Source organism: Xenopus laevis, chromosome 6L (genome assembly GCF_017654675.1).
Source record: "Xenopus laevis strain J_2021 chromosome 6L, Xenopus_laevis_v10.1, whole genome shotgun sequence".
Taxonomy (NCBI): domain Eukaryota; kingdom Metazoa; phylum Chordata; class Amphibia; order Anura; family Pipidae; genus Xenopus; species Xenopus laevis.
In genome coordinates this window covers 1,581,035-1,606,405 of record NC_054381.1, presented here as the reverse complement: position 1 = coordinate 1,606,405, position 25,371 = coordinate 1,581,035, and the positions used below count along the sequence as shown (strand labels likewise).

Here is a 25,371-nt window from a genome sequence, read left to right as displayed (position 1 = left end):
GGTCTCTATAGAAATATGCGCATATGTAAAAGTCTGCTTAAAGTAAATAAACTATTTTCATAATGATATACTTTTTTAGTATTATGTGCCATTGGGTAATCATAAATAGAAAATTGCCATTTTAAAAAATAAGGGCCGCCCCCTGGGATTGTATGATTCACTGTGCACACATACAAAACACTTGTTAGGTCACATGAGCGGATTAACAGACAGAGTTCTGCCTTTTGCTTCCTCACTTCTTCCTGTTACAGTTAGAGTTGTATTATTTCTGGTCAGGTGATCTCTTCCTGTTACAGTTAGAGCTGCAGTATTTCTGGTCAGATGATCTCTTCCTGTTACAGTTAGAGCTGCAGTATTTCTGGTCAGGTGATCTCTTCCTGTTACCGTTAGAGCTGCAGTATTTCTGGTCAGGTGATCTCTTCCTGTTACAGTTAGAGCTGCAGTATTTCTGGTCAGGTGATCTCTTCCTGTTACAGTTAGAGCTGCAGTATTTCTGGTCAGGTGATCTCTTCCTGTTACAGTTAGAGCTGCAGTATTTCTGGCCAGGTGATCTCTTCCTGTTACCGTTAGAGCTGCAGTATTTCTGGTCAGGTGATCTCTTCCTGTTACAGTTAGAGCTGCAGTATTTCTGGTCAGGTGATCTCTTCCTGTTACAGTTAGAGCTGCAGTATTTCTGGTCAGGTGATCTCTTCCTGTTACAGTTAGAGCTGCAGTATTTCTGGCCAGGTGATCTCTTCCTGTTACAGTTAGAGCTGCAGTATTTCTGGTCAGGTGATCTCTTCCTGTTACAGTTAGAGCTGCAGTATTTCTGGTCAGCTGATCTCTTCCTGTTACAGTTAGAGCTGCAGTATTTCTGGTCAGGTGATCTCTTCCTGTTACAGTTAGAGCTGCAGTATTTCTGGTCAGATGATCTCTGAGGCAACACACAGACAATCACAAAATGGGGGTTCAAGGCAAGAGATGTAAAAGGGCATATATATTCCAGTTTGATTAGATTCTTTAATATGCCATTTAATATGTGTGGCAAGCTGGCAGCTTAAACAAGTAACTTTTGGGAGGATTAGTCAATGGTGGACAGGCAGCATAGGACAAAGGAGCATAAAGACAGGAACACACAGCTTCTTCCAGGATAACAGCAGTTTATTTTCCCACTTTAAACAAACACAGTGAATTATCCACAGACACAGGGGTGACCATTGTATCATACATACAAATCATAAAATAAAACTTAGCCCACTGGGCACTACCTTCCAACTTTGGAGCAGTCCCTGACTAGGCTGGGCCCCTTGTGGACTAGCAGCAAACAAAACAATGTTGTGGCTCACCCCTGTACTCACAGTCTTTGAGTGAACTTTTTAGCCTCCTGGCTTTTCCTCAATGTCCCACACAGACAACAAATCTGGCTCTTAGTCACAGCCAAGGGCTCCCTCTGCTTCATGCAGTATCAGGTGGCACCCCCAGCTCCTCTGGAGTTCCTAAAGGTGGCCATACACGGGCAGATAAAACTGCCGATATCAGTCGTTTGGACCAATTTGACAGCTTATCTGCCCGTGTATGGGGGCTCTCGACGGGTCTTCACGATCGATATCTGGCCACAATATCGATTGGGAAGGTTTGATTTGTAACCGACCGACCCGTCGGATCCCCTTGGCATATCGTAATTTGAATGGAGTCCCTGGCTACTAAAGTCTTTAAACAGACGGCTCATTCTCTGTTTAATAACTCCCTTCCTGGAGCCTCTCTCAGTACCTGGGGAGAAATTAAAGGCTAGAGTGACCTTTTTCCACCTTTTCCTAGTCACTCTACCACATATGATTAGGGTTGCCACCTTTCCCCCCAAAAAATTCCGGCTGGTGGGGGCGGGTACAAAAGGGGGTGTGGTGTGATGTCAAAGGGGCGGGGGTTATGTCGTAAAGGGGCGGGGCCACGGCGCGAGCAGGAGAAGAACCGAAGGACAAGGTAAGTTTAAAGGGGATTGGGGGCAGACCCAGGGGGTCTTTTTAAGGGTATTACAAATTTACTGGCTGCTACATTGTACATCTGTTGCTCAAGTATTCATTTTGGGGATATAGTTTTCCTTTAAGAATGTCCGTCCTATTCTTGCTAACACTTATATTTTATCCCTCAGATTCCAGTAAATGGCTTTCTGTCCCCCACCACAAATTGCCTGCAATGGGGGTAGGGTTGCCACCCGGCCGGTATTTTACCGGCCTAGCCGGTAAAACACCTGCCAGGGCCGGTGCCGGTATTACAAATTAACCGGCAATGTAGCTGCCGGGACATTGCCGGCAAAAGCCCTTGCCCTCCAGTAAAAACGTAAATTTCCTTTGGCTTCTGCAATGTGGCCCCGGCCCTTTTGCGGTGCTACCATGTGACTCCGCCCCCCTTTTTTTTACATCTGCTGGCTCCGCCCCTTTTCATCACAGCCCGCCCCTTTAGTATCCGCCCCCACCACTGGCCGGTATTTTCTTTTTTAAAAGGTGGCAACCCTAAATGGGGATAGCGAAGAAGCATGCACTCTATAGGCCAATCGATATAATAAAAGGTCTTTATTAGAACAGCTAAAATAATAAACCTTACGTGTTATTGTTTTAGCTGTTCTAATAAAGACCTTTTAATATATCGATTGGCCTATGGAGTGCATGCTTCTTCGCTATATTCATTGAATTACTCCCCCAGCTACGGGTTTGGGGCGCTGCACCCGGGCCACCCAGCATCTTCGGTGAGTTCTCATATATACAGAGATTGCTGTAACTAAAACCTGAATGCTGTGCACTGGTTGAAACTACACCCTCCAACGACAGACCCAGGGTTTCTACACCTGGGTCCTATTCTGCGCTGGGTGAGCAGTTAACTTTAATTTTATTTGGGGACTGAGCCGATAAAAATTTCTTATATATAACCCTAAATGGGGGTCAACATTCCAATACAGTGTTTTGCTTCTCTAATGCTCTCCTGACAGCTTCTCAGTCTAACCATGGGCACCAGAAAAGTGGACAGGGTATTTGTACTGTTTTATCAGCAGTTCTCCAGGAATTGAGGGAATTATATCGATTCGGTACTGTCACAGGCCTTATAGACTGATCCACATTCTGATTAGAATCTATTCCATCCAAGACAACCCTGAAGAGAAAGAGGATTAAAACGGATTTCTTTCCCCATTATTCCCTCTATGAGCTTTTGTTTTTAAATAAACCTTTGGGTATATGAACTCCCCACAAACCTCCCCCCATCCACTTCCCCTTCTCTTATGAGTTTATTATTGTTTATTCTATTTTTTCTTCCTTCCTCTTTTACTTTCGTTTTCTTCTAAAGCCCCTCCGTTTCCAGTAAATGGCTCCCCCTCCCAAACCCTTTTATAAAGCAAATATGTGATCTAATCATTTGGGTTCTATCCCATAAGTATGTGTGGCTTCCTCCCTGTATTTATGTACAACTGGATTCAGTGTAACATGGGGAGAGGGACACCCCAACCCAGAGACATTGATACCCAAACTCCTGGGTACAGCTCTGCAATGTGAGAATCTTGTTTTTATACTGGATACAGAGATTATTGAATTATTTCATAATGTTATGCTCTAATCAAATAAGTGGGGCATAGTGTGTTTTTAAAGCTCCAGTTATAGGAATAAAGAACATCACTCAATTCTGTAAGTCACAGCTGAAAATGCCATTTTGTAAGTTATTAACACATGGCAAACTGGAAATGTCATTTCTGGCACTACAGAAAAGGTGCACAAGGGGTTAAACCAGTAATGTAAATGTTTGTGCATTACAATCACATATTAAGCAAACTCTATGCAGACTTTGTACTGTGTAATATACACACTGTAATATACACACTGTAATATACACACTGTAATATACTCACTGTAATATACACACTGGGACACACATACACACTGTAATATACACACTGTAATATACACACTGGGACACACATACACACTGTAATATACACACTGTAATATACACACTGGGACACACATACACACTGTAATATACACACTGTAATATACACACTGGGACACACATACACACTGTAATATACACACTGTAATATACACACTGGGACACACATACACACTGTAATATACACACTGTAATATACACACTGGGACACACATACACACTGTAATATACACACTGTAATATACACACTGTAATATACACACTGTAATATACACACAGGGACACACACATACACACTCACAGCACAGACACATGAGATCCCTGGGGCTAAATGAAGTTAAATACACAAACTTGGGCTGAGAGGTGACAGGAATGATCCTCAGTCACTTGCACTGGGAGACGAGCACTAAAGGGATTTTGGAATCAGGAGTCTGAACTGATCTTGGCTATAAAACTGAAAGGGAATTTTGTCTCATTCTATAGATCAGATGAAAAGCAGTGGCAGAACTAGCGGGGGAGCAGGGGGTGTGAGCGGCCAGGGCCTGCACCCCCTCAGGGCCCCCCGGCAGCCCGCTCGCCACTGAAATCCGGTGTGTCTGAAGGGGGGCGGGGCTCGGCTGCGCGTCACGCACCAGGGCCCATCACCCTCTAGTTACAGCACTGATGAAAAGCCCAGTCTCCCCTCATAGTTTATAATCCAACAACTGGGTAAGAAGCTGTTTGTGCATGGACCTCACTGGGTGACAATCTGTAGGTTCATCCCCCACCAGGGCGAGTAAACCATGGTCATCCTCCTTGGGGAGGGTCTTAGCCCCATTCACTGGCTGCTTTGAATCAACATTGATTCCCTCTTCCATTTGTAGCCTGATGCCCCACAGGAGGTAGAGCTGTAGTGGGAATAAGAGTCAAGGTGATACTTCATACCATTCAGTGAGTCCATCTCTCTAGTCAGATTGAAAGACATAGTTTCAGTCATTCTCAATGTAAACACTTGCATTTAGCTTTGTCTGTCTGACTCCATTAGGACATTCCAATGTGGCTGCACTATTGTCCTGTATAGTTCTGGCTCCCAGAACAGAAGCAACTTAGTTACCTTCTGTGTCTGAGGATAACTAGGACCCCCGATGTAGAGGTCAGGGCACATAACTCGATGGCTCCTTTGGGTCTCCCATAGAGCTCTTAGAAGGTACTAACAGCTGGCATTTTGAGGTCAAGGAGAAGACTGTCTCCCACACAGTAAGAAGAAAGGGGTGTATCATGTGGTGGCATAAACCCTGTTGTTATAGGCCCAGGTCACATTGGGCACAAACTCCAGCTAGATCTCTTGATAGTCCTCCTCTAGTGCTCTCAACAAATTCAGCCATATTAAGTTGAAGGATTCCCCTTAGTACAGTTCAGTCACCGACAATGACTCAAAGTTAGGTCCCTGATCTGATAAAAATCCCTGGGGGGTCTTATCACAGGCATCCACATTAGGTGGTCATCTGTGCAGTCTGATCTTTAGTGGGGACCACTACTAGTGACCAATGAATACCAGCGCACACTTATATCCCACTGGGGCGACTAGTTGAAAAGTCTCCAGGATGCAGATCTGCATGGGTGCAATGCCATCTACAGTAGGTGTGCCTTATGAAACATGCACTGGGGACACTATTGGTACCCACCTGCATTGGAGCCAGAGACCAGGAACAAAGAAGTAAAGTAAACCAAGTGCTCTGTTTTAATGGCCATAAAGTATCCCACAGTCTCATGTATGATGTGACCTGCTTCCCTCACCTGGGTGCTACGGACCACCAATTGCCAGGTTTTCTACTGCTTTTTCTCCCAATCACTTCCTCCATAGGCAGATTTTTTGAATCAGCATCACAACATCACCCGGCAGTGCATTCCCCAACCTCACTGTCCTCACTGTGATGAACCCCCTACTCTGTTCCTTTAAATGAAACTTCTTTTCCTCTAGTCTGAAGGGGAGGCCTCTGGTACGTCATTCTCTTTATGGGTATAAATGTATCTATTTGAGTTTGTCTGGGGGGAGGGGCAGAGGGTAGAGTCCTGTATTGGGTCAGGTACAAGTGGGTACCCGTGGAAAACCCAACATCAGGCAGATTGTTGGCAGAAAATCATACCCTCACCTTAATGCTGGTTGGTTTCTGGGTCCGGCTCAGGTGGGATTGTTTTACATTTAAATTTGAAACTGTTTCTGCCTTGGGTGCTTCTTACACCGCAGTCTCGCCAGCTGTCAATTTAATGCGACTTGTACGAGAGCCGATTGTGCTTTGTGATGTCGCCGCACACACTATAACTTCTTCATCGCTGCTGAAATACTTGCCACTCTGCCCAATTTTGCATCATGGACGTAGCTGGAGTCTCCACTAGTGAGTCACACTGTGAGCACAGATCAGCACAAGCTCTTACAGCCAGTAGCCACACTAGCCATTCTCCTGTGCAGCCTCCCACCTTGTCCCCCCATCTCCACTGTCACCGTTCCACTAGCAACTGCCTGTGTCAGACTCCAACTGCCGACCTGTCCACCGGCCTGTCTGTACCTGCTACTCTCCTGCCTCCCTGCCTTCCTCATTCATCTCACACATTAGTAATTCAATGCTGAAATACTATCACTTCACTAACTATGAATGTTTTGTTAAAATCATTGGGTTCATTCACTCTACTAAACCATAACTGGACCTGTATCTGTGTTGAGTGTTCAGACACTTAATAATATAGACATAATGGAGAAATTAATTTACGTTTTACAGTATTACATTATCCCTTATAATACATGAGTGATACTCAGAGTTCCCTGTATAACTCAGCCTGCAGCCTTGTGTCTTTATATGGTCACAGAACAACCCCTCAGTGACTTCTGATATCCTTATCATTTACAGTAGGGGGTACATTATCCCTTATAATACATGAGTGATACTCAGAGTTCCCTGTATAACTCAGTCTGCAGCCTTGTGCCTTTATATGGTCACAGAACAACCCCTCAGTGACTTCTAATATCCTTATCATTTACAGTAGGGGGTACATTATCCCTTATAATACATGAGTGATACTCAGAGTTCCCTGTATAACTCAGCCTGTAGCCTTGTGCCTTTATATGGTCACAGAACAACCCTTCAGTGACTTCTAATATCCTTATCATTTACAGTAGGGGGTACATTATCCCTTATAATACATGAGTGATACTCAGAGTTCCCTGTATAACTCAGCCTGCAGCCTTGTGTCTTTATATGGTCACAGAACAACCCCTCAGTGACTTCTAATATCCTTATCATTTACAGTAGGGGGTACATTATCCCTTATAATACATGAGTGATACTCAGAGTTCCCTGTATAACTCAGCCTGCAGCCTTGTGCCTTTATATGGTCACAGAACAACCCCTCAGTGACTTCTAATATCCTTATCATTTACAGTAGGGGGTACATTATCCCTTATAATACATGAGTGATACTCAGAGTTCCCTGTATAACTCAGCCTGCAGCCTTGTGCCTTTATATGGTCACAGAACAACCCCTCAGTGACTTCTAATATCCTTATCATTTACAGTAGGGGGTACATTATCCCTTATAATACATGAGTGATACTCAGAGTTCCCTGTATAACTCAGCCTGCAGCCTTGTGCCTTTATATGGTCACAGAACAACCCCTCAGTGACTTCTAATATTCTTATCATTTACAGTAGGGGGTACATTATTCCTTGTAATACATCGGAGCACCGGGAAAAAACCCATTGAGCCCCCATCTTTTGTGGGTCCTACTAGCCGAGATCCATTTCTTAATGCCACAACCTCCATTTGTCGGTCAGTCGCAGCAAAAAAAAAAATGAACTGTATACTCGTGGCGGGGAGGAACCGTGGGGCAATAGTCCTGGTGGGACTCGGGCCTCCCTGTCTGACCCTGGTGCCACCTCACTTGTTAGGAATTAAAATGGCCAGAACTCCAATTAAAAGAAAAGCCTTTATTTCTCACATGCCGGGCAACAACGACAGAGCAACATTTCGAGCCCACGTGGCTCTTTATCAAGCTAATTAACATATTTATATTTCCTCCGTTTATCTTATTGCTACACAGCACCATCTAGTGTTACTTTAACATTGGTACAAAAAAGAGATAAAGAAACATTTATGATACAAAGCTCCACTTATCTTGTTACAATGTTCCATTTTCTATGTGGCCAATTATATCGACACAAATACTGTGAAAAAAAAGAGAACAATAAAACAATGTTAAAATCAATAAATGATCTAAAAACAGGAACCAAGTCATATTCCATGTTCAATCCATTTAGTGACAGACTATCCAGTTTCTGAATCCACCAGGCTTCTCTATAGAGTAAATTTTTGAATGGTCACCTCCCCTTCTCATCCTTTGCACTGTCTCTACTATGTGACAGTTTAGCTCATGTACAGAATGTCCCATCTCTGCAAAGTGTCACTAGTTGTTCCATTCTTTTATTCTTATTGGCTGATTTATCTCCCCTAATCCTATGGCCATACGTGATGTCTGTCCAACATATACCAGGCCACATGGGCATTTAATTACTGGTGCTACCTCATGCATATCTAATGAGGGGGAGTGTCCTACCTCATGCATATCTAATGAGTGGGAGTGTCCTACCTCATGCATATCTAATGAGGGGGAGTGTCCTACCTCATGCATATCTAATGAGTGGGAGTGTCCTACCTCATGCATATCTAATGAGTGGGAGTGTCCTACCTCATGCATATCTAATGAGGGGGAGTGTCCTACCTCATGCATATCTAATGAGTGGGAGTGTCCTACCTCATGCATATCTAATGAGGGGGAGTGTCCTACCTCATGCATATCTAATGAGGGGGAGTGTCCTACCTCATGCATATCTAATGAGGGGGAGTGTCCTACCTCATGCATATCTAATGAGTGGGATTGTCCTACCTCATGCATATCTAATGAGGGGGAGTGTCCTACCTCATGCATATCTAATGAGGGGGAGTGTCCTACCTCATGCATATCTAATGAGGGGGAGTGTCCTACCTCATGCATATCTAATGAGTGGGATTGTCCTACCTCATGCATATCTAATGAGGGGGAGTGTCTCATCTCATGCATATCTAATGAGGGGGAGTGTCGTACCTCATGCATATCTAATGAGGGGGAGTGTCCTACCTCATGCATATCTAATGAGTGGGAGTGTCCTACCTCATGCATATCTAACTAGTGGGAGTGTCCTACCTCATGCATATCTAATGAGGGGGAGTGTCCTACCTCATGCATATCTAATGAGGGGGAGTGTCCTACCTCATGCATATCTAATGAGTGGGAGTGTCCTACCTCATGCATATCTAACTAGTGGGAGTGTCCTACCTCATGCATATCTAATGAGTGGGAGTGTCCTACCTCATGCATATCTAATGAGGGGGAGTGTCCTACCTCATGCATATCTAATGAGGGGGAGTGCCCTACCTCATGCATATCTAACGAGGGGGAGTGTCCTACCTCATGCATATCTAATGAGGGGGAGTGTCCTACCTCATGCATATCTAATGAGTGGGAGTGTCCTACCTCATGCATATCTAATGAGGGGGAGTGCCCTACCTCATGCATATCTAATGAGGGGGAGTGTCCTACCTCATGCATATCTAATGAGGGGGAGTGTCCTACCTCATGCATATCTAATGAGTGGGAGTGTCCTATCTCATGCATATCTAATGAGTGGGAGTGTCCTACCTCATGCATATCTAATGAGTGGGAGTGTCCTACCTCATGCATATCTAATGAGTGGGAGTGTCACACCTCATGCATATCTAATGAGGGGGAGTGTCCTACCTCATGCATATCTAATGAGTGGGACATGGGCGTCCACAGAAAATTTTCCAGAGGGGGGAGGGAAGTAAAACACAACAGGTTTTCTATAAATATATAAAGTAGTGAGTGTTACACATGTATAACATTGTCATTCTATTAGTGACACAAACTCCTTGTTTGCCAGGACAACACTTGCTCTTTTCTATTTCTTAGCACAATTACTTGCCAGTGGCTTGTACAATGTTTTTCCCTCTATAGTCGCACCTCCATTTTACTTACCCTCGTTTTACGTTTTTCTGTATGTTATACCATTTTGTGTGGTCCCACCAATATAAATTATATATAATACATTTCCCTGACTTTTCATCATCCTGATGAAGGGTGGGTGTTCCCCCCCGAAACATTGAATGTTTGGTGGCTGAATAAAAGGGGATACTCCCCGACTGCATTAACCAGTGTGTGTGCGGATCAGTTTTCTATACACATTCACTACTGTTCAGAGCAGCAGCCCAGATTTTGCTCCGCCCCTTCAGGGCAGTTTCGGTGGAGTGTTGTGGCTTAAAACCAGATTGTAGGGGGTCCAGCAGGTTATTATCAGAGAGAAATGAGGTAAGTCGGTTGTAGACTAGGCGCTCAAGTAGTTCAGAGATGAAAGGTAGCAGAGAGATAGGTCGGAGGTTGTCAAGATTGGAGGGATCAAGAGAGGGTTTTTTCAGAATGGGGGTGACAAGAGCATGTTTTAGTTGAGAAGGAAACAGTCCAGTTGAGAGGGAAAGATTAAATAGGTGAGTTAAGGCTTTGATTAGACAAGGATTGGTATTGCGGAGAAGTTTTGAGGGAATTGGATCAAGCGGCAGGTGGTAAGGTGAGAAGAGGCCAAAAGCTTTGAGATTCCTCTAACAAACAAGGGAAAGTTGTGCTCACCACTATTTTTTAAAACCATTAGGCGGGGGTGCAATGAGGGTGTGACCACAAAATACATATAGTCAACTACAAGAGTCCTCTGCACTCAACCCATTATCAATATATTTAAGACAGAGACATTTTGTGCTACTGCTACTGAAAAATGCCTTACCCTTTAAACAAAACAGGGATTGTTTGTCCATATATTGCAATATATTTAATCTGAACAACTACGTCACACTCATCCCATATCTGGCCAGTCCTACGCTCAATTTTATCTGATTCATTAAGAATTCTATTGCTTCATTATACATTTTACAAAGGGACTTGGTTTTACCTGCAACTTACTTGCTGCTTTCAAAGTAAAACTCCCAAACTTGGCTGCCCTTTTATTAGACACCAGTGGGATCACCTGACTATAGCTGGGAGGGGTGGAGCTACAACATGGAGCTGGTTGAGATTCCTCATCAGTGACAGGGGTGAAGGAGCACAGGAGAGACTGGGGAGTGTGGAGGGAGGGTGGTGGAAGTCTAGGGGGGTTGAGTAGTGGAATGTCCCTTCTGATAGTGTCAATTTTGTTTTTGAAGTGCTCAGCAATATCTTGAGCAGAGACAGATGTGCATGGAGGGGGTGGAGAAGGGGAAAGGAGAGGGTTAAAGGTGGAGAAAAGTTGTGCTGGTTTTTTAGAAAGGGGGTTAATGAGTGAAGTAAAGTAAGTTTGTTTGGCTTGGAAGAGGCTGGTGTTATAGGAGCGCAGGGCAGATTTGTAGCTCCAAAAGTCTCATTCTGAACGGGATTTGCGCCAGCGACGCTCGAGTGCACGTGACTGTCTTTGGAGCTTTTGTATGAGCAGTATGTCACGGTTGGAGTGGTTTGGGCCTAGCACAGGTATTATATTAGTGTATTAGAGTTGGGTATAAGGGTTAGTGTATTATGGTTGGGTATTACGGTTTGTGTATTAGGGTAGGGTATTAGGGTTATGCTTAAGGTTGGGTATTCGGGTTAGGGCTTGGTATAAGGGTTAGTGTATTAGGGTTGGGTATTAGGGTTAGTGTATTAGGGTTAGGGTTGGGTATTAGGGTTGGGTATTAGGGTTAGTGTGTTAGTGTGTATTAGGATGGCTGAGATATTAGAGTAAAGAGAGTCAAAGGAAGAAGAGAGATGAGACTACAGCTTGCAAGTCACGGTAAGTACGTGTTTGGGGAATAGCAGGGGGTGAGGAGGGAGTTAGTGAGAGTTGAAATGTGACCATATTGTGATCAGAGAGGGGAAATGGGGAGTTCATAAAATTGGTGGTTGAACAGAGTCTGGTAAATATGAGATCCAGAGCATTACCATTGGAGTGAGAGGGGGAGTCTGAGCACAAAGATAAGCCTAGGGAGGAGGTTAGTGAAAGAAGTTTAGAGACAGAAGAGTTGTTAATGTTGTTAACGGGTATATTAATGTCACCTAATATGATGGATGAGATGTTGGATGAAAGAAAGTAAGGAAGCCAGGCAGCAAAGTTGTCCAGAAATTGTGCAGTTGCTCCTGGTGGTGGATATATAAGAGCAATGCAGAGTGAAACAGGAGAAAAGAGCCTAATGAGACTCAAATGAGGAGAATGATAGAGAGGGAACAGGTGGAAGAACTTTAAAAGTAGAGCGGGGAGAGAGAAGCAAACGTACCCCACCTCCAGGTCTGTTAGCAGGTGTGGGAGTATGAGTAAGTATGAGTAAGTATGAGTAAGTATGAGTAAGTATGAGTAAGTATGAGTAAGTAAGTTTGAGTAAGTATGAGTAAGTATGAGTAAGTATGAGTAAGTATGAGTAAGTATGAGTAAGTATGAGTAAGTATGAGTAAGTAAGTATGAGTAAGTATGAGTAAGTATGAGTAAGTATGAGTAAGTATGAGTAAGTATGAGTAAGTAAGTATGAGTAAGTATGAGTAAGTATGAATAAGTATGAGTAAGTATGAGTAAGTAAGTATGAGTAAGTAAGTATGAGTAAGTATGAGTAAGTATGAGTAAGTATGAGTAAGTAAGTCTGAGTAAGTATGAGAAGGTATGAGTAAGTATGAGTAAGTATGAGTAAGTAAGTATGAGTAAGTATGAGTAAGTATGAGTAAGTATGAGTAAGTATGAGTAAGTATGAGTAAGTAAGTATGAGTAAGTATGAGTAAGTATGAGTAAGTATGAGTAAGTATGAGTAAGTAAGTTTGAGTAAGTATGAGTAAGTATGAGTAAGTATGAGTAAGTATGAGTAAGTATGAGTAAGTATGAGTAAGTAAGTATGAGTAAGTATGAGTAAGTATGAGTAAGTATGAGTAAGTATGAGTAAGTGTGAGTAAGTATGAGTAAGTATAAGTAAGTATGAGTAAGTATGAGTAATTATGAGTAAGTATGAGTAATTATGAGTAAGTATGAGTAAGAATGAGTAAGTATGAGTAAGTATGAGTAAGTATGAGTAAGTATGAGTAAGTATGAGTAAGTATGAGTAAGTAAGTTTGAGTAAGTATGAGTAAGTATGAGTAAGTATGAGTAAGTATGAGTAAGTATGAGTAAGTATGAGTAAGTAAGTTTGAGTAAGTATGAGTAAGTATGAGTAAGTATGAGTAAGTAAGTTTGAGTAAGTATGAGTAAGTATGAGTAAGTAAGTATGAGTATGAGTAAGTATGAGTAAGTATGAGTAAGTAAGTATGAGTAAGTATGAGTAAGTAAGTCTGAGTAAGTATGAGAAGGTATGAGTAAGTATGAGTAAGTATGAGTAAGTATGAGTAAGTATGAGTAAGTAAGTATGAGTAAGTATGAGTAAGTATGAGTAAGTATGAGTAAGTATGAGTAAGTATGAGTAAGTAAGTATGAGTAAGTATGAGTAAGTATGAGTAAGTATGAGTAAGTATGAGTAAGTATGAGTAAGTGTGAGTAAGTATGAGTAAGTATGAGTAAGTATGAGTAAGTATGAGTAATTATGAGTAAGTATGAGTAAGTAAGTATGAGTAAGTATGAGTAAGTATGAGTAAGTAAGTATGAGTAAGTAAGTATGAGTAAGTATGAGTAAGTATGAGTAAGTAAGTCTGAGTAAGTATGAGAAGGTATGAGTAAGTATGAGTAAGTATGAGTAAGTATGAGTAAGTAAGTATGAGTAAGTATGAGTAAGTATGAGTAAGTATGAGTAAGTATGAGTAAGTATGAGTAAGTAAGTATGAGTAAGTATGAGTAAGTATGAGTAAGTATGAGTAAGTATGAGTAAGTGTGAGTAAGTATGAGTAAGTATGAGTAAGTATGAGTAAGTATGAGTAAGTAAGTATGAGTAAGTATGAGTAAGTATGAGTAAGTATGAGTAAGTATGAGTAAGTATGAGTAAGTATGAGTAAGTATGAGTAAGTATGAGTAAGGTGTAGCCCCCATAGGACAGGGCAGCAGGTGAGGCAGTGTCAGTAGGAGAGAGACAGGTGTCAGTAAGTGCGAGTAGTTAAAGGAATTGGCAATGAAATGGTCGTGTATAGCGGTGAGTTTGTTGCAGACAGATCTGACATTCCAGAGAGCACAGGAAAGATTAACTGGGTTTTTATTTTTATATTGAACAATTCCTTTAAAACTCTGATCTTCTCTAAGCTTATATACCCATTAATTAACTTGCCTCGGCTTATCAGACACTTGGATGTTAAGAAACTTGATTCAGCTTTGCTAAACTTTATCTGGAATAACAAAAAACCTAAGTTCTCTCCAAGTTGAAATCATCAATTCATTTAGGAGCATTGAAAGATTTGGTTTTAGAACTTTTAATTTGACCAGTCCAGAAATAGAAATGTTTCAACAACCCAATTCTGATATTGTAGAAATATTACATTGTCATTGGAAGAATGTTCTCTGTGATTTTAATAGAACCATTTCTATTTCATTATTTCTGGTCCTGTTCTAAGAAAGAATCCTGGAAAGAGGTGGAAAGTGAATTTTAAGCTAAAAAAGTGTCAGGCTACTGTATCTCCAAGTTTTGCTTTATTGCATATTAATAATAGTTGTTTTCTAGCCCCCTAATCAACAAATTGATGTTTTTATTTATGGCTGCCTCCTAAAGAGCTTTATTTTGTAACTGGTTAAAAAAGATTGTGCGTCAGTAACTGATATAATTTTGTTACTTTAATCAATTGAACTGGGAAGAAGCTTTTCAAGTAAAAACATGCAAAATTCTAATTGTTGTTTAAAAAGACATGGTCACTTTATTTTGATATTATTGACTCCACCAATAAGGATAATATTTTTAAAATGCTTCAAATTTAAACAGATATTTTTGACATTTCTTACTTAATCCAGCCAATGTAGTGTTTCTTTAGGAAACCGTGTTTAATTTTTTTAATTTTCTGGGCTTAACTTGGTTTAATTTAGTTTATTAAGTTAACCTGACGGTTTGGTTCATTTGTTAATTTTATGTATAATTTTCATTTACTTTGTACTCACTTTGAGGGCAGCGTTGCTATTTGAGACATTTGTTCTTACTCCTATGACTGAAAACCTTACATGTTTATTGTAAAACCTCAATAATATGTTGGACAGAAGAAAACCAGAAATTCGGCTCTTAAAGGGACCAGGTCCGTCTTTTAGCAGCCCTAGTAACCTGTGGGGAGCCACCATCTCATGTAAGTTTTTCAACTCACCTCATTGACACAATTCCTTTGACCATCAATGCACTGCCCTCACTGGTCATTGGGTGCCTTTATGGTATATTACAAAAAGGGGACTGACTGACTGAGGTCTGGTACCCACAACTGAACTGAATCTAAATACAGCCATTGAGACACTTCTTATTATTGCCAATTTAAAGACATGCTGGGTCTCTACTGCAGCTAGTCCTTCATACAGTATATTGGTCTCCAACCAATCAGACATTTCATCAGCAACACAGTGAGTCAGTATAGGCATAAGTGTGAGACAGTTGTAGATGTATAATCTATTTTGCATAACAGACACAATACATAGTAACATAGTAAGTTAGGTTGAAAAAAGACACAAGTCCATTAACCTTTCTAACTGCCAGTTGATCCAGAGGAAGCAAAAAAAACCCATCTGAAGTCTCTCCAATTTGCCTCAGAGGTGGAAAAATTCCTTCCTGACTCCAACATGTAATGGGACCAGTCCCTGGATCAACTTGTACTATGAGCTCTCTCCCATATCCCTGTATTCCCTCACTTGCTAAACACCATCCAACCCCTTCTTATACCTATCTAATGTATCAGCCTGTACCCCTGATTCACTTCCCAGCTCTCCCTGTAACATCCCTTTCCCTCCTCTAATCTCATTGGCTCCCTCCTGTCTGCTGGGAGGAGCTACTGGTGAATAAAGCATCCGACCCTTCCTTGTACCTATCTAATGTATCAGCCTGTACCCCTGATTCACTTCCCAGCTCTCCCTGTAACACCCCTTTCCCTCCTCTAATCTCATTGGCTCCCTCCTGTCTGCTGGGAGGAGCTACTGGTGAATAAAGCATCCGACCCTTCCTTGTACCTATCTAATGTATCAGCCTGTACCCCTGATTCACTTCCCAGCTCTCCCTGTAACACCCCTTTCCCTCCTCTAATCTCATTGGCTCCCTCCTGTCTGCTGGGAGGAGCTACTGGTGAATAAAGCATCCGACCCTTCCTTGTACCTATCTAATGTATCAGCCTGTACCCCTGATTCACTTCCCAGCTCTCCCTGTAACACCCCTTTCCCTCCTCTAATCTCATTGGCTCTCTCCTGTCTGCTGGGAGGAGCTACTGGTGAATAAAGCATCCGACCCTTCCTTGTACCTATCTAATGTATCAGCCTGTACCACTGATTCAGGGAGACAATTCCACATCTTCACAGCTCTCACTGTAACAATCCCCTTCTCAATATTTAGGCGGAACCTCTTTTCTTCTAATCGGAATGGGTGACCTTGTGTCAGCTGGAAAGACCTACTGGCAAATAAATCATAAGAGAGATTATTATATGATCCCCTTATATATTTATACATAGTTATCATATCACCCCTTAAGCGCCTCTTCTCCAGAGTGAACATCCCCAATTTGGCCAGTCTTTCCTCATAGCTAAGATTTTCCCTTTACCAGCTTAGTTGCCCTTCTCTGTCCCCTCTCTAATACAATAATGTCCTGTTTGAGTGATGGAGACCAAAACTGTAGGGCATATTCTAGATGGGGCCTTACCAGTGCTCTATACAGTGGGACCCCCTCCTCCCGTGACTCTCTGCCCCATTTAATACAAGTCAAGACCTTATTTGCCCTTGATGCTGCTGACTGGCATTACTTGCTACAGACAAGTTTATTATCTACAAGGACTCCAAGCTCCGTCTCCATTATGGATTTGCCTAGTGCAGTCCCATTAAGGGTATAAGTGGATATTGTTACATCCCAGGTGCAGGACTTTACATTTATCAACATTGAATCTCATTTGCCACTTAGCTGCCCAGATTGCCAGTTAGTCAAGATCCTGTTGCAAGTGCCACATCCTGGATGGAATTAATTGGGCTGATAGTTTTGTCTCATCTGCAAACACTGATACATTACTTACAACACCCTCCCCTAAGTCATTAATGAACAAGTTAAATAAAAGTGGACCCAATACTGAGCCCTGGGGGACCCCACTAAGAACCTTACTCCAAGTAGAGAATGTCCCATTAACAACCACCCTCTATACCCGATCCTGTAGCCAGTTTCCTATCCATGTGCAAACGACTTCATTAAGCCCAACAGACCTTAGTTTAGAAAGCAGTCGTTTGTGGGGCACAGTATCAAACGCTTTGGCAAAATCCAAATAGATCTACTGCCCCCCCCCCACTGTCCAGGCAACCAAATCTCCCCAAAACGCCCAGTGTGGCCTTACCCTTATCCAAGAGAAGCAGCAGAGGGAGGCCCCCTCTCCCCCACCTTATCTGTTCCCATAACTTGTGCAACATTCAGACAGGACGGGGTGTGGAGGGTTTGTCTGCAGCTCTTATGCCTCTTGATTCTGTGCCGGAGCAAATACTCTCTAGCTGAGCATTAAATGGAATGTCAACCCCAGAAATACAAAAAATACAATTTTAAGCAACTTTGCATTAATTACAATTTTCTATGGTTTTCAAGTTATTTGTATATGTATTGCTATTGAAAGTAGTGTTTGTCTGTCCTTTCTATTCTCTGCACTGGTGGTTGAGACTGTTGATACAATGTAAGACATCTGATTAACAGACTTGTCTTTGCTGCTGGGGAACTAAGACATATGCGACACTGTTTAAACAGTAACAACCAGTAGTTTAGCAAATGCTGTAGCAAATAGTAATTGTTTTAAATAAAACCACTGAACATTGTAATCAATGTATATTGGAAAGTTGCTTAGAATTATGTTTTATGTTATATGGGGTTGACTTGCATTTTAAGGGTCGCGCTCTTGCACCCAGGGAACAGAAAAGAATCCCTGGTATATTGAAGAGGTGGAGTAACAGTGACCCCATGTGAAACACAGACACAAACACAAGTAAAACCCATAGGATTAATAGGCCCTGGCAGTTGTGGGTCTGGACAGTGGTTTAATGACAGTTTAAGGCTTGTCAGCTGCTCATACACAACAGAAAGTGACAGTTTTACATTAAATCAGACAAATATAATACAAATGACAGACATCCCCTAAATAAGCACAAACAGACTCAATCATGATGTCAGTGAATAGGCCACAATAGGGCAGTGACCCAACAGAACCAACTCTGGGTTTTCTATTCATTAAAGGCTCCAGGTATTTGTAAAAAGGATTCCCCCAGCCCTGGTGCACTAGAGCCCCCAAATGCTCTTCTGTTTCACCTTTATCTTTCTGTCCCATTCATTCAATTAGTATGGAACGCTGAGCCGTGGTTTTTCAACTGGGGTTTGTTCTGATTATTCAGGAATGTAGGGGGGCTGGTTCTGTTACACAGGTTAGAAACCCCAACAAGGCGGTGCTGCTCGTGAACCTGATCAGTAACGAGGCTTCAGTTAATCAGAACATTTATAACAACCCAGTGCTTCTCATAGTAAGTCATTTCTGGTGCAAGTTGCTGGGAGCTGCCATGTTGGTCTAATGTATAGAGTGCAGGAACCCTGAAACAACCCATGGGACATTAATGATCATTCCTCAATATTTTCCAACAGGGGGCTCTGCATAAACCAATCAAGTCTCTTGTGCTCGTTGTTCTTTCCTCCGTTGGCTCAATCTAATGACAGAAGAAACACAGTCCAGTTATCGACAAGAGGAAGCAAATTATTCCCCTTTACAAATACACATTAGACTGTAGAACTGTAGCCCAGAATCCCCAGCAATAGCACATGCCCCAAATGTTCCCAGGGGAGACAGTAACCAAGAGAACAATAAATCATTTCATTTTACTCCATGATACAAGTGACAAGTGTGGAGGGCCCAGTGGGCTCCCCGATTCTGTTTGTTTCAATACTATTGTCCCCTCCCCCACCAGCCCCAGTATTTGTTCTGTGTGTTTATTTCTATCCCTGGATGTTTAATGAGAGGTGGTACCGGGTGGTATTAGGGTAACACAGGGCTGGAGTTGGGGGAACAGAGTTGCCATTTTCTTTTTCACCCCAATAACAGACAGAACCATTGGGCAGAACATTTCCTTATTGAGTGACCCAAATATTGACTATAACAATGACCCGAACACTTACTCAGTCTGTCCAGTTTGTTCTCTGGAAAGGAAAAAAAGAAACAGTCAAGTTTGTGGGTGTATATATGTGTGTGTGTATATATATGTGTGTGTGTGTGTGTGTATATATATGTGTGTGTGTGTGTGTGTATATGTATGTGTGTATATGTGTGTATATGTGTGTGTGTGTGTGTGTGTATATGTGTGTGTGTGTATATGTGTGTGTATATATATGTGTGTGTGTGTTTATGTGTATATATGTGTGTGTGTGTGTGTGTATATGTGTGTTTATGTGTGTATATGTGTGTGTGTGTGTGTGTGTGTATGTGTATATGTGTGTGTATATGTGTGTGTGTGTGTGTGTGTATATGTGTGTGTATATGTGTGTGTGTGTGTGTGTGTGTGTGTGTGTGTGTGTGTATGTGTATATGTGTGTGTGTATACTGTATGTGTGTATGTGTATATGTGTGTGTGTATACTGTATGTGTGTGTGTGTATATGTGTGTTTATGTGTGTATATGTGTGTGTGTGTGTATATGTGTGTGTGTATGTGTGTGTGTGTGTATATGTGTGTGTTTATGTGTGTGTGTATATGTGTGTGTTTATGTGTGTGTGTGTGTATATGTGTGTGTTTATGTGTATATATGTGTGTGTGTGTATGTGTGTGTTTATGTGTGTGTGTGTGTATATGTGTGTGTTTATGTGTATATATGTGTGTGTGTGTGTATATGTGTGTGTGTGTGTGTATGCGCATATACACACACACACATAAATATATATATATACAGTATACATATATATAAATGCACGAGTATATACAGGAAGATAATGGCCATAACTTCTATTTCCAGTTCTCCCTATTTCCTATATAATATATATGATATTCCACCCAGTGATTTTTTTTTGGCCAGAGATGTACCATGTGCCTATTCTACCTGCCTCCCTCAAATTGCAGATCTTCTATAATACCAAACATCAGCAAGGGAGGGGCTTATTGTGGGCGTCACTAAGGAGTGAGTGTCCATTGGGTGCATTTCATTTTTTGTCTGGCACTGTTTACTTAATATACAATATGGGGCAGATTTACCTAGGGTCGAATATCGAGGGTTAATTAATCCTCGATATTCGACTGCCGAATGTAAATCCTTCGACTTCGAATATCGAAGTCAAAGGATTTGCCGCAAATAGTTCGATCGAATGATTAAATCCTTCGAATCGTTCAATTCAAAGGATTTTAATGCATCGGTCGAACGATTTTTCTTCGACCAAAAAATTGTTAGAAAGCCTATGGGGCCCTTCCCCAATAGACTAACATTGCACCTCGGTAGGTTTTAGGTGGCGAAGTACGGGGTCGAAGTTTTTTTTAAAGAGACAGTTCTACGACTTTCGAATGGTCGAATATTCAAACGATTTTTAGTTTGTTTCGAAGTCGTAGTCAAAGGTCGAAGTAGCCAATCTGATGGTTGAAGTAGCCAAAAAAAACATTTGAAATTCGAAGTTTTTTTTTATTCTATTCCTTCACTCAAGCTAAGTAAATGGGCCCCTATGTGTATGTCTTGTATTCCAGATCAAGCCCACTAATGAGTGTCCCAGTTCTGAGAAACCCATTGAGTATGAGCATGTGCCATAAAATATCCATCCTACCAATTAGGTAACTGGTGCCTTTACTTCCTATAGTAAAACTATTGTTTCTATCTGTACAAGCTCACTGCTTCAAAGGGTAGTCTTTAATCAAGATTACCCTTTAATTGTATTAGTCTTGATTGATTATCCAGTAGCAGGGTTGGACTGGGCCAGCAGGACACTGGGAAAATTATTAATAATTATTCTAATAAAATGTGAAGTTGATATTTACAGCCCAATGGGTTTATAGTTTGTGCAAACAAATCTCTTCACTTACCCAGTCGGTTCCAAACATCCTCTGAGAATAAGAAAAAAATACAAATTTATTCAATTAAATGTGTAAAGTCACAAAACTAAAACTAAAACAATCAAGTCCTTTAATATAGCTCAAGGGGAGTTTTTAAGACTTTTTTTTATTAAATGAAAAAAAATCTCAATTATTTGAATGAAAATCTGCACTGAAGTTGCTAGAATCTGATCTCAATTTGATATGTGATCATATAAAAATATAAATAAAACCAGTATCTAAGAGGGTTAGTTAACAACATTTTAATGTAGGTTTTTGAAGCAATATGAGGTTCTTTCTTGTAAAAATTATAAATTTGAAATTCAAGTTTCTGCAAATATTCAAGATTTATTATCTTGAAAAATATATAAGCTCCTACCGTGTTTATAATAATTTTACTTCTATTCTCAAATGGGAAGGCTGGTTCATCAAAATTAGGATTTTCAAATGATTTAGTTTGAATTTTTTAGTTCTGAATTTATTACAATAACTCAAATATCTTGATTGTTCACTTATTTAAGAAAAAACTTGAACCTCAAAAACTCAATCCACTCAAAATCATGTTAAAAAAACCCTAATCTTACTAATAACATGTTCTGCTCTTGTCTGCAAAATTTCAACTTAATTCCAAAACCACAAAATATGAAAGTGTTTGATTTTTGTGGGAATTTACCAGCTTGGGTGATGAATTTTTTATTGTGCTTAATAAATCTTAAATAATGACGTTTTTGGAAACTTGAACTCAAAAACCAGCAAAAAAAAACTTGACGTGCAACACTAAGTTGAATTTCAATTTTAATAACCTTGCCCCCTAAAAATGTGCCTTGGTAAATGCCCCTAGTCGCCTAAATCAAAGGGGGAATTCACAAGTATCTAAACGAGTCTGTAATTTGGAAAAGTGTTATAATTACATTAATTTCTATAGAAAATTCTAGAATAGCTTGGTTGTCAGCCACAATCTGTGGCCTCAGTTGATGCCCACAACAGTTTTTGGTTTCAAAGAGAAAAACTACAATAATGAACAAATCTAATAATTTGACAGAAACATCTTAAAATTCTTAAAGAGTCGTCAACAATTCTGCAAATATAAACATATGAGGAGGAGCTAAAGACAAAGCCTTTGAATGGAAAGGAAAGTCCTGGAAGAAGTGGCTACAGATTAAATACGGACCCTTCCCTTACTATTTCCTTGCTGGGGTGAAAAGAAAAACATGAATAGGTTCCACATTTGGTACAATTGTCCAGCCAGTAAGGATTGATTGAACTTTCAGGCAAACAAGAAGAACTCTGTTTTGGCCTTCAAAGATGCTGTAGGTCTCCTAGTGCAGAGATTTATTCCTATAGTCAGTGCGCTTGTACATTCCTATCCACAGAATTACTAATCCTGGAGCTGCTTTTAGGAATTGGGGGATGGGAATATATGAGATGGAGATGTCAGAGGGCAACTGGAGTTCACTCCAAGGGGTATATTTACTAAAGGGTGAAAGTAAAAATTTTAGTAGTTTCACCAAAAAAGAAGATGTCCCTCAACATCACCAATTTAAGGAGAATACACCACGTTTTGGAGAATTACATTTGCAGTGGTGACAATTCTCTTTACAGATGAACTATTTCCAGTGAAAATCCTCCAATTCACTAAGAGCACAAGAATGTATTTTTTCCAAGAATAATTTCTCCAGGTGGTGAAATACCACTATAAAGATAGAGCAGCGCTTTTAAATCTCAGTATCCACATCGCTCTTTTCATGCTAATTTTCTTCAAGGTGAAAGTTCTTTAGAGATTCTCTAGAGAACTTTCCCCACCACAATTGTATGGATAATATATACTGGCGAATTTTCACAGACAATTTACGGCAGGAAAAGAATTCACCACGTTTCTCTTGAAAATGTGAACTTACAATTTTTGTAAGTTGTGTTGTGAAAATACACCTGGTGAACTTTGATGGCGTTAGATGAAGAGAAAACTCACACTTTAGTAAATGTGCCCCTAAGTTCCAAATGTGTCAGTACTTACGTGCTCGGATCCAAACTTTGTCTGAGGAAGAGGAAAGAAGAGCAAATTACTAAGAGCAATGACATGGAGCAGAGAATAACTATAAGAGCGTGTAACTGTGACCAATTCAGCATCTCCTACACTTTTTTCTTCCAGTCTTCTACTGTAAGTGGGATCCCGGTGGAAAAATTCTACACTACAAGCCTCAATGACTGTTTAAAAGTAAAATTAATTGTTGATTGGTTGCTATTGGCATCTGCACTTGAGATATTCGGCACCTATACTGGAGAACATCTCACAACAGTCACCTCATTGTCTAGGGAGCACCAGAAGTCCAAAGTAGAGTTACTATCAACTTTTATCTACTGGAACCCAACCCATGCCTCCTTAATTGCTTCTTACTGAGTCCATTTAAAATTTGACTGTATCCCCCAATTAGGCTAAGTAAATAAATGGGCCCCAACCCCATGATATCTTATCCCTTCAGTATTTAATGTGTATATGGGCTACTCTGTGATTACTGGTGTTGCACTGACTGGAGCCAGACAAGTAGGACTATTTGTTAAATACAGGCCCCCAAGATATTCGCTTGGCCACTTACCCACTTTATCTGAAAGTTTTCCTGTGAGTGGAAAAAGGAAACATTATAGTTATTTATATTGGATTTTTTTACACATGTATTGGGTCATAATTAATATTTTAATAAAACGTACATCGTAGCAGCCAATATAAGATCTTCTCTCATTCCTCGTAGGAACAAGTGGGGGGCACAGGCTGGCAAGTTTCCGAGCAGTTTGAGATTCAATGTCAATATGAGTGAGATTTCTCTATACTGGTCTCAGTGTCAGTCACAAGTCAGGTGATCTGACCAGGAAACACATAAGTCTGAGTGAACCAATAAAACCCACTATGGAACAATTTTGGTTGTTTTGTCCCCCAGCTGTGTAGCTATTAACCACTCAGAAATAAACTATTTACCATAGCCCTAAATGTATTTTCATTAAAGGAACAGTCATTAATACAATCCTGCACCAAACTGTAGTGATTCTTAATCCTGATTTCATCATATTTTAGAGATATAAGTGGCTTATGGTTGTGATCCCTTAAACTAAATATTTTTACTACGGCAAATGACCGCGTCATGCTGTGAGTCAGTCGTTCATTGGAAATTACTGGTCCATGCTGCAATCAGATGGATTCTGGTATCAGTGGCGCTACTACTTTGCATCTGTATCAGTCAACAATCATTGTCTCCATTGGGCTATAATCGCGCCACCATGTGATGGTTTTTTAAAGGGGTTGGTTCATTTAAAGGCATTGTCCTCTATTACATTATCTAGAGCCTTCATAAAAAGGTGATGTAACCCATATAATGATCCCCAATTGTATTGTTGTGGGTAAGAGTCTTAGAGATCTATTTTGTCATAATGCCAGGACCCTACTCCACTAACAACTGAGTATGGGTAAGTAATATGACTCTCTAATGTTCAACACTCAATCAGTAAAGTGAGCGCTACACCCCAACAGACATTTATTACCATCCAGGCCTTCCCTATTAGTTCTATTAGTTATGGAGACTGGGATTTATCTTTTGCCTTGGATCAATTCTTACAGATCAGCTGGAACTTTATTCATATTACACAGGTTTAGACATATTACTCTTCCCATGAAACGTTTGCTCCAAATCATCATTCCATTGTCACTACTTGGCCTACACACCACCTCCTGCAAGGAACCATCCAGATCCTCCTGCTTTTCTGTTCTGTGCCAAAACCAAAGTTCCATTTGAATTAAAGACATGCAAAGTGTCTTATTTATTTGTGCAATTCATCCATAGTAAAATTCACATAAATATATCAAAACATAGCAATTTAGCATAACACACCACAATGCAGTGTCTCTCCCCCAGTCTGCCTACCTTATGTTAAACCACTCCCTCCTGACGCGTTTCGGGCGCTTCATCGGAGGAGGTGTCAAAAGCAAAGTTCCCTGCTCCACATTGTTACATGTAATTGCCCCAGTCTGGGGAAGTAACTCATTATCTCCCAGGGAAGGTTAATACATACTCAATATTGCACTGATATCGCTCTTAGTTATGGCAAAGACTCAACCAGTGTCTGGTACCTAAAGGATTTAACATGTGGACTGATCTTTTGTTTTTATTGACAACTTACCCATATCATTTTGGAGAGTTCCTAAAAGAACAACAAAAAAAAACAATCAAGTCTTAAAATCAGGAACT

The 25,371-nt window shown here is 40.8% G+C and overlaps 1 protein-coding gene across 3 annotated transcripts in view; it reads right to left on the bottom strand.

The window, feature by feature from the left end:
* Positions 1 to 18,106: 18,106 nt before the first annotated feature.
* The window catches only part of btn2a2.L (butyrophilin subfamily 2 member A2 L homeolog), a 93,870-nt gene continuing 86,605 nt past the window's right edge, over positions 18,107 to 25,371 (bottom strand). For 2 of the 3 annotated variants that reach the window (XM_041565188.1, XM_041565187.1), the window contains exons 6-11: positions 25,304 to 25,324; positions 23,731 to 23,751; positions 23,151 to 23,171; positions 21,128 to 21,148; positions 19,250 to 19,270; positions 18,107 to 18,783 (exon numbers count right to left, since the gene is read on the bottom strand). In XM_041565188.1, coding sequence (XP_041421122.1) covers positions 18,779 to 18,783; positions 19,250 to 19,270; positions 21,128 to 21,148; positions 23,151 to 23,171; positions 23,731 to 23,751; positions 25,304 to 25,324 — 110 coding nt within the window. In that variant the 3' untranslated portion in view covers positions 18,107 to 18,778. 3 annotated transcript variants of the gene reach the window in all.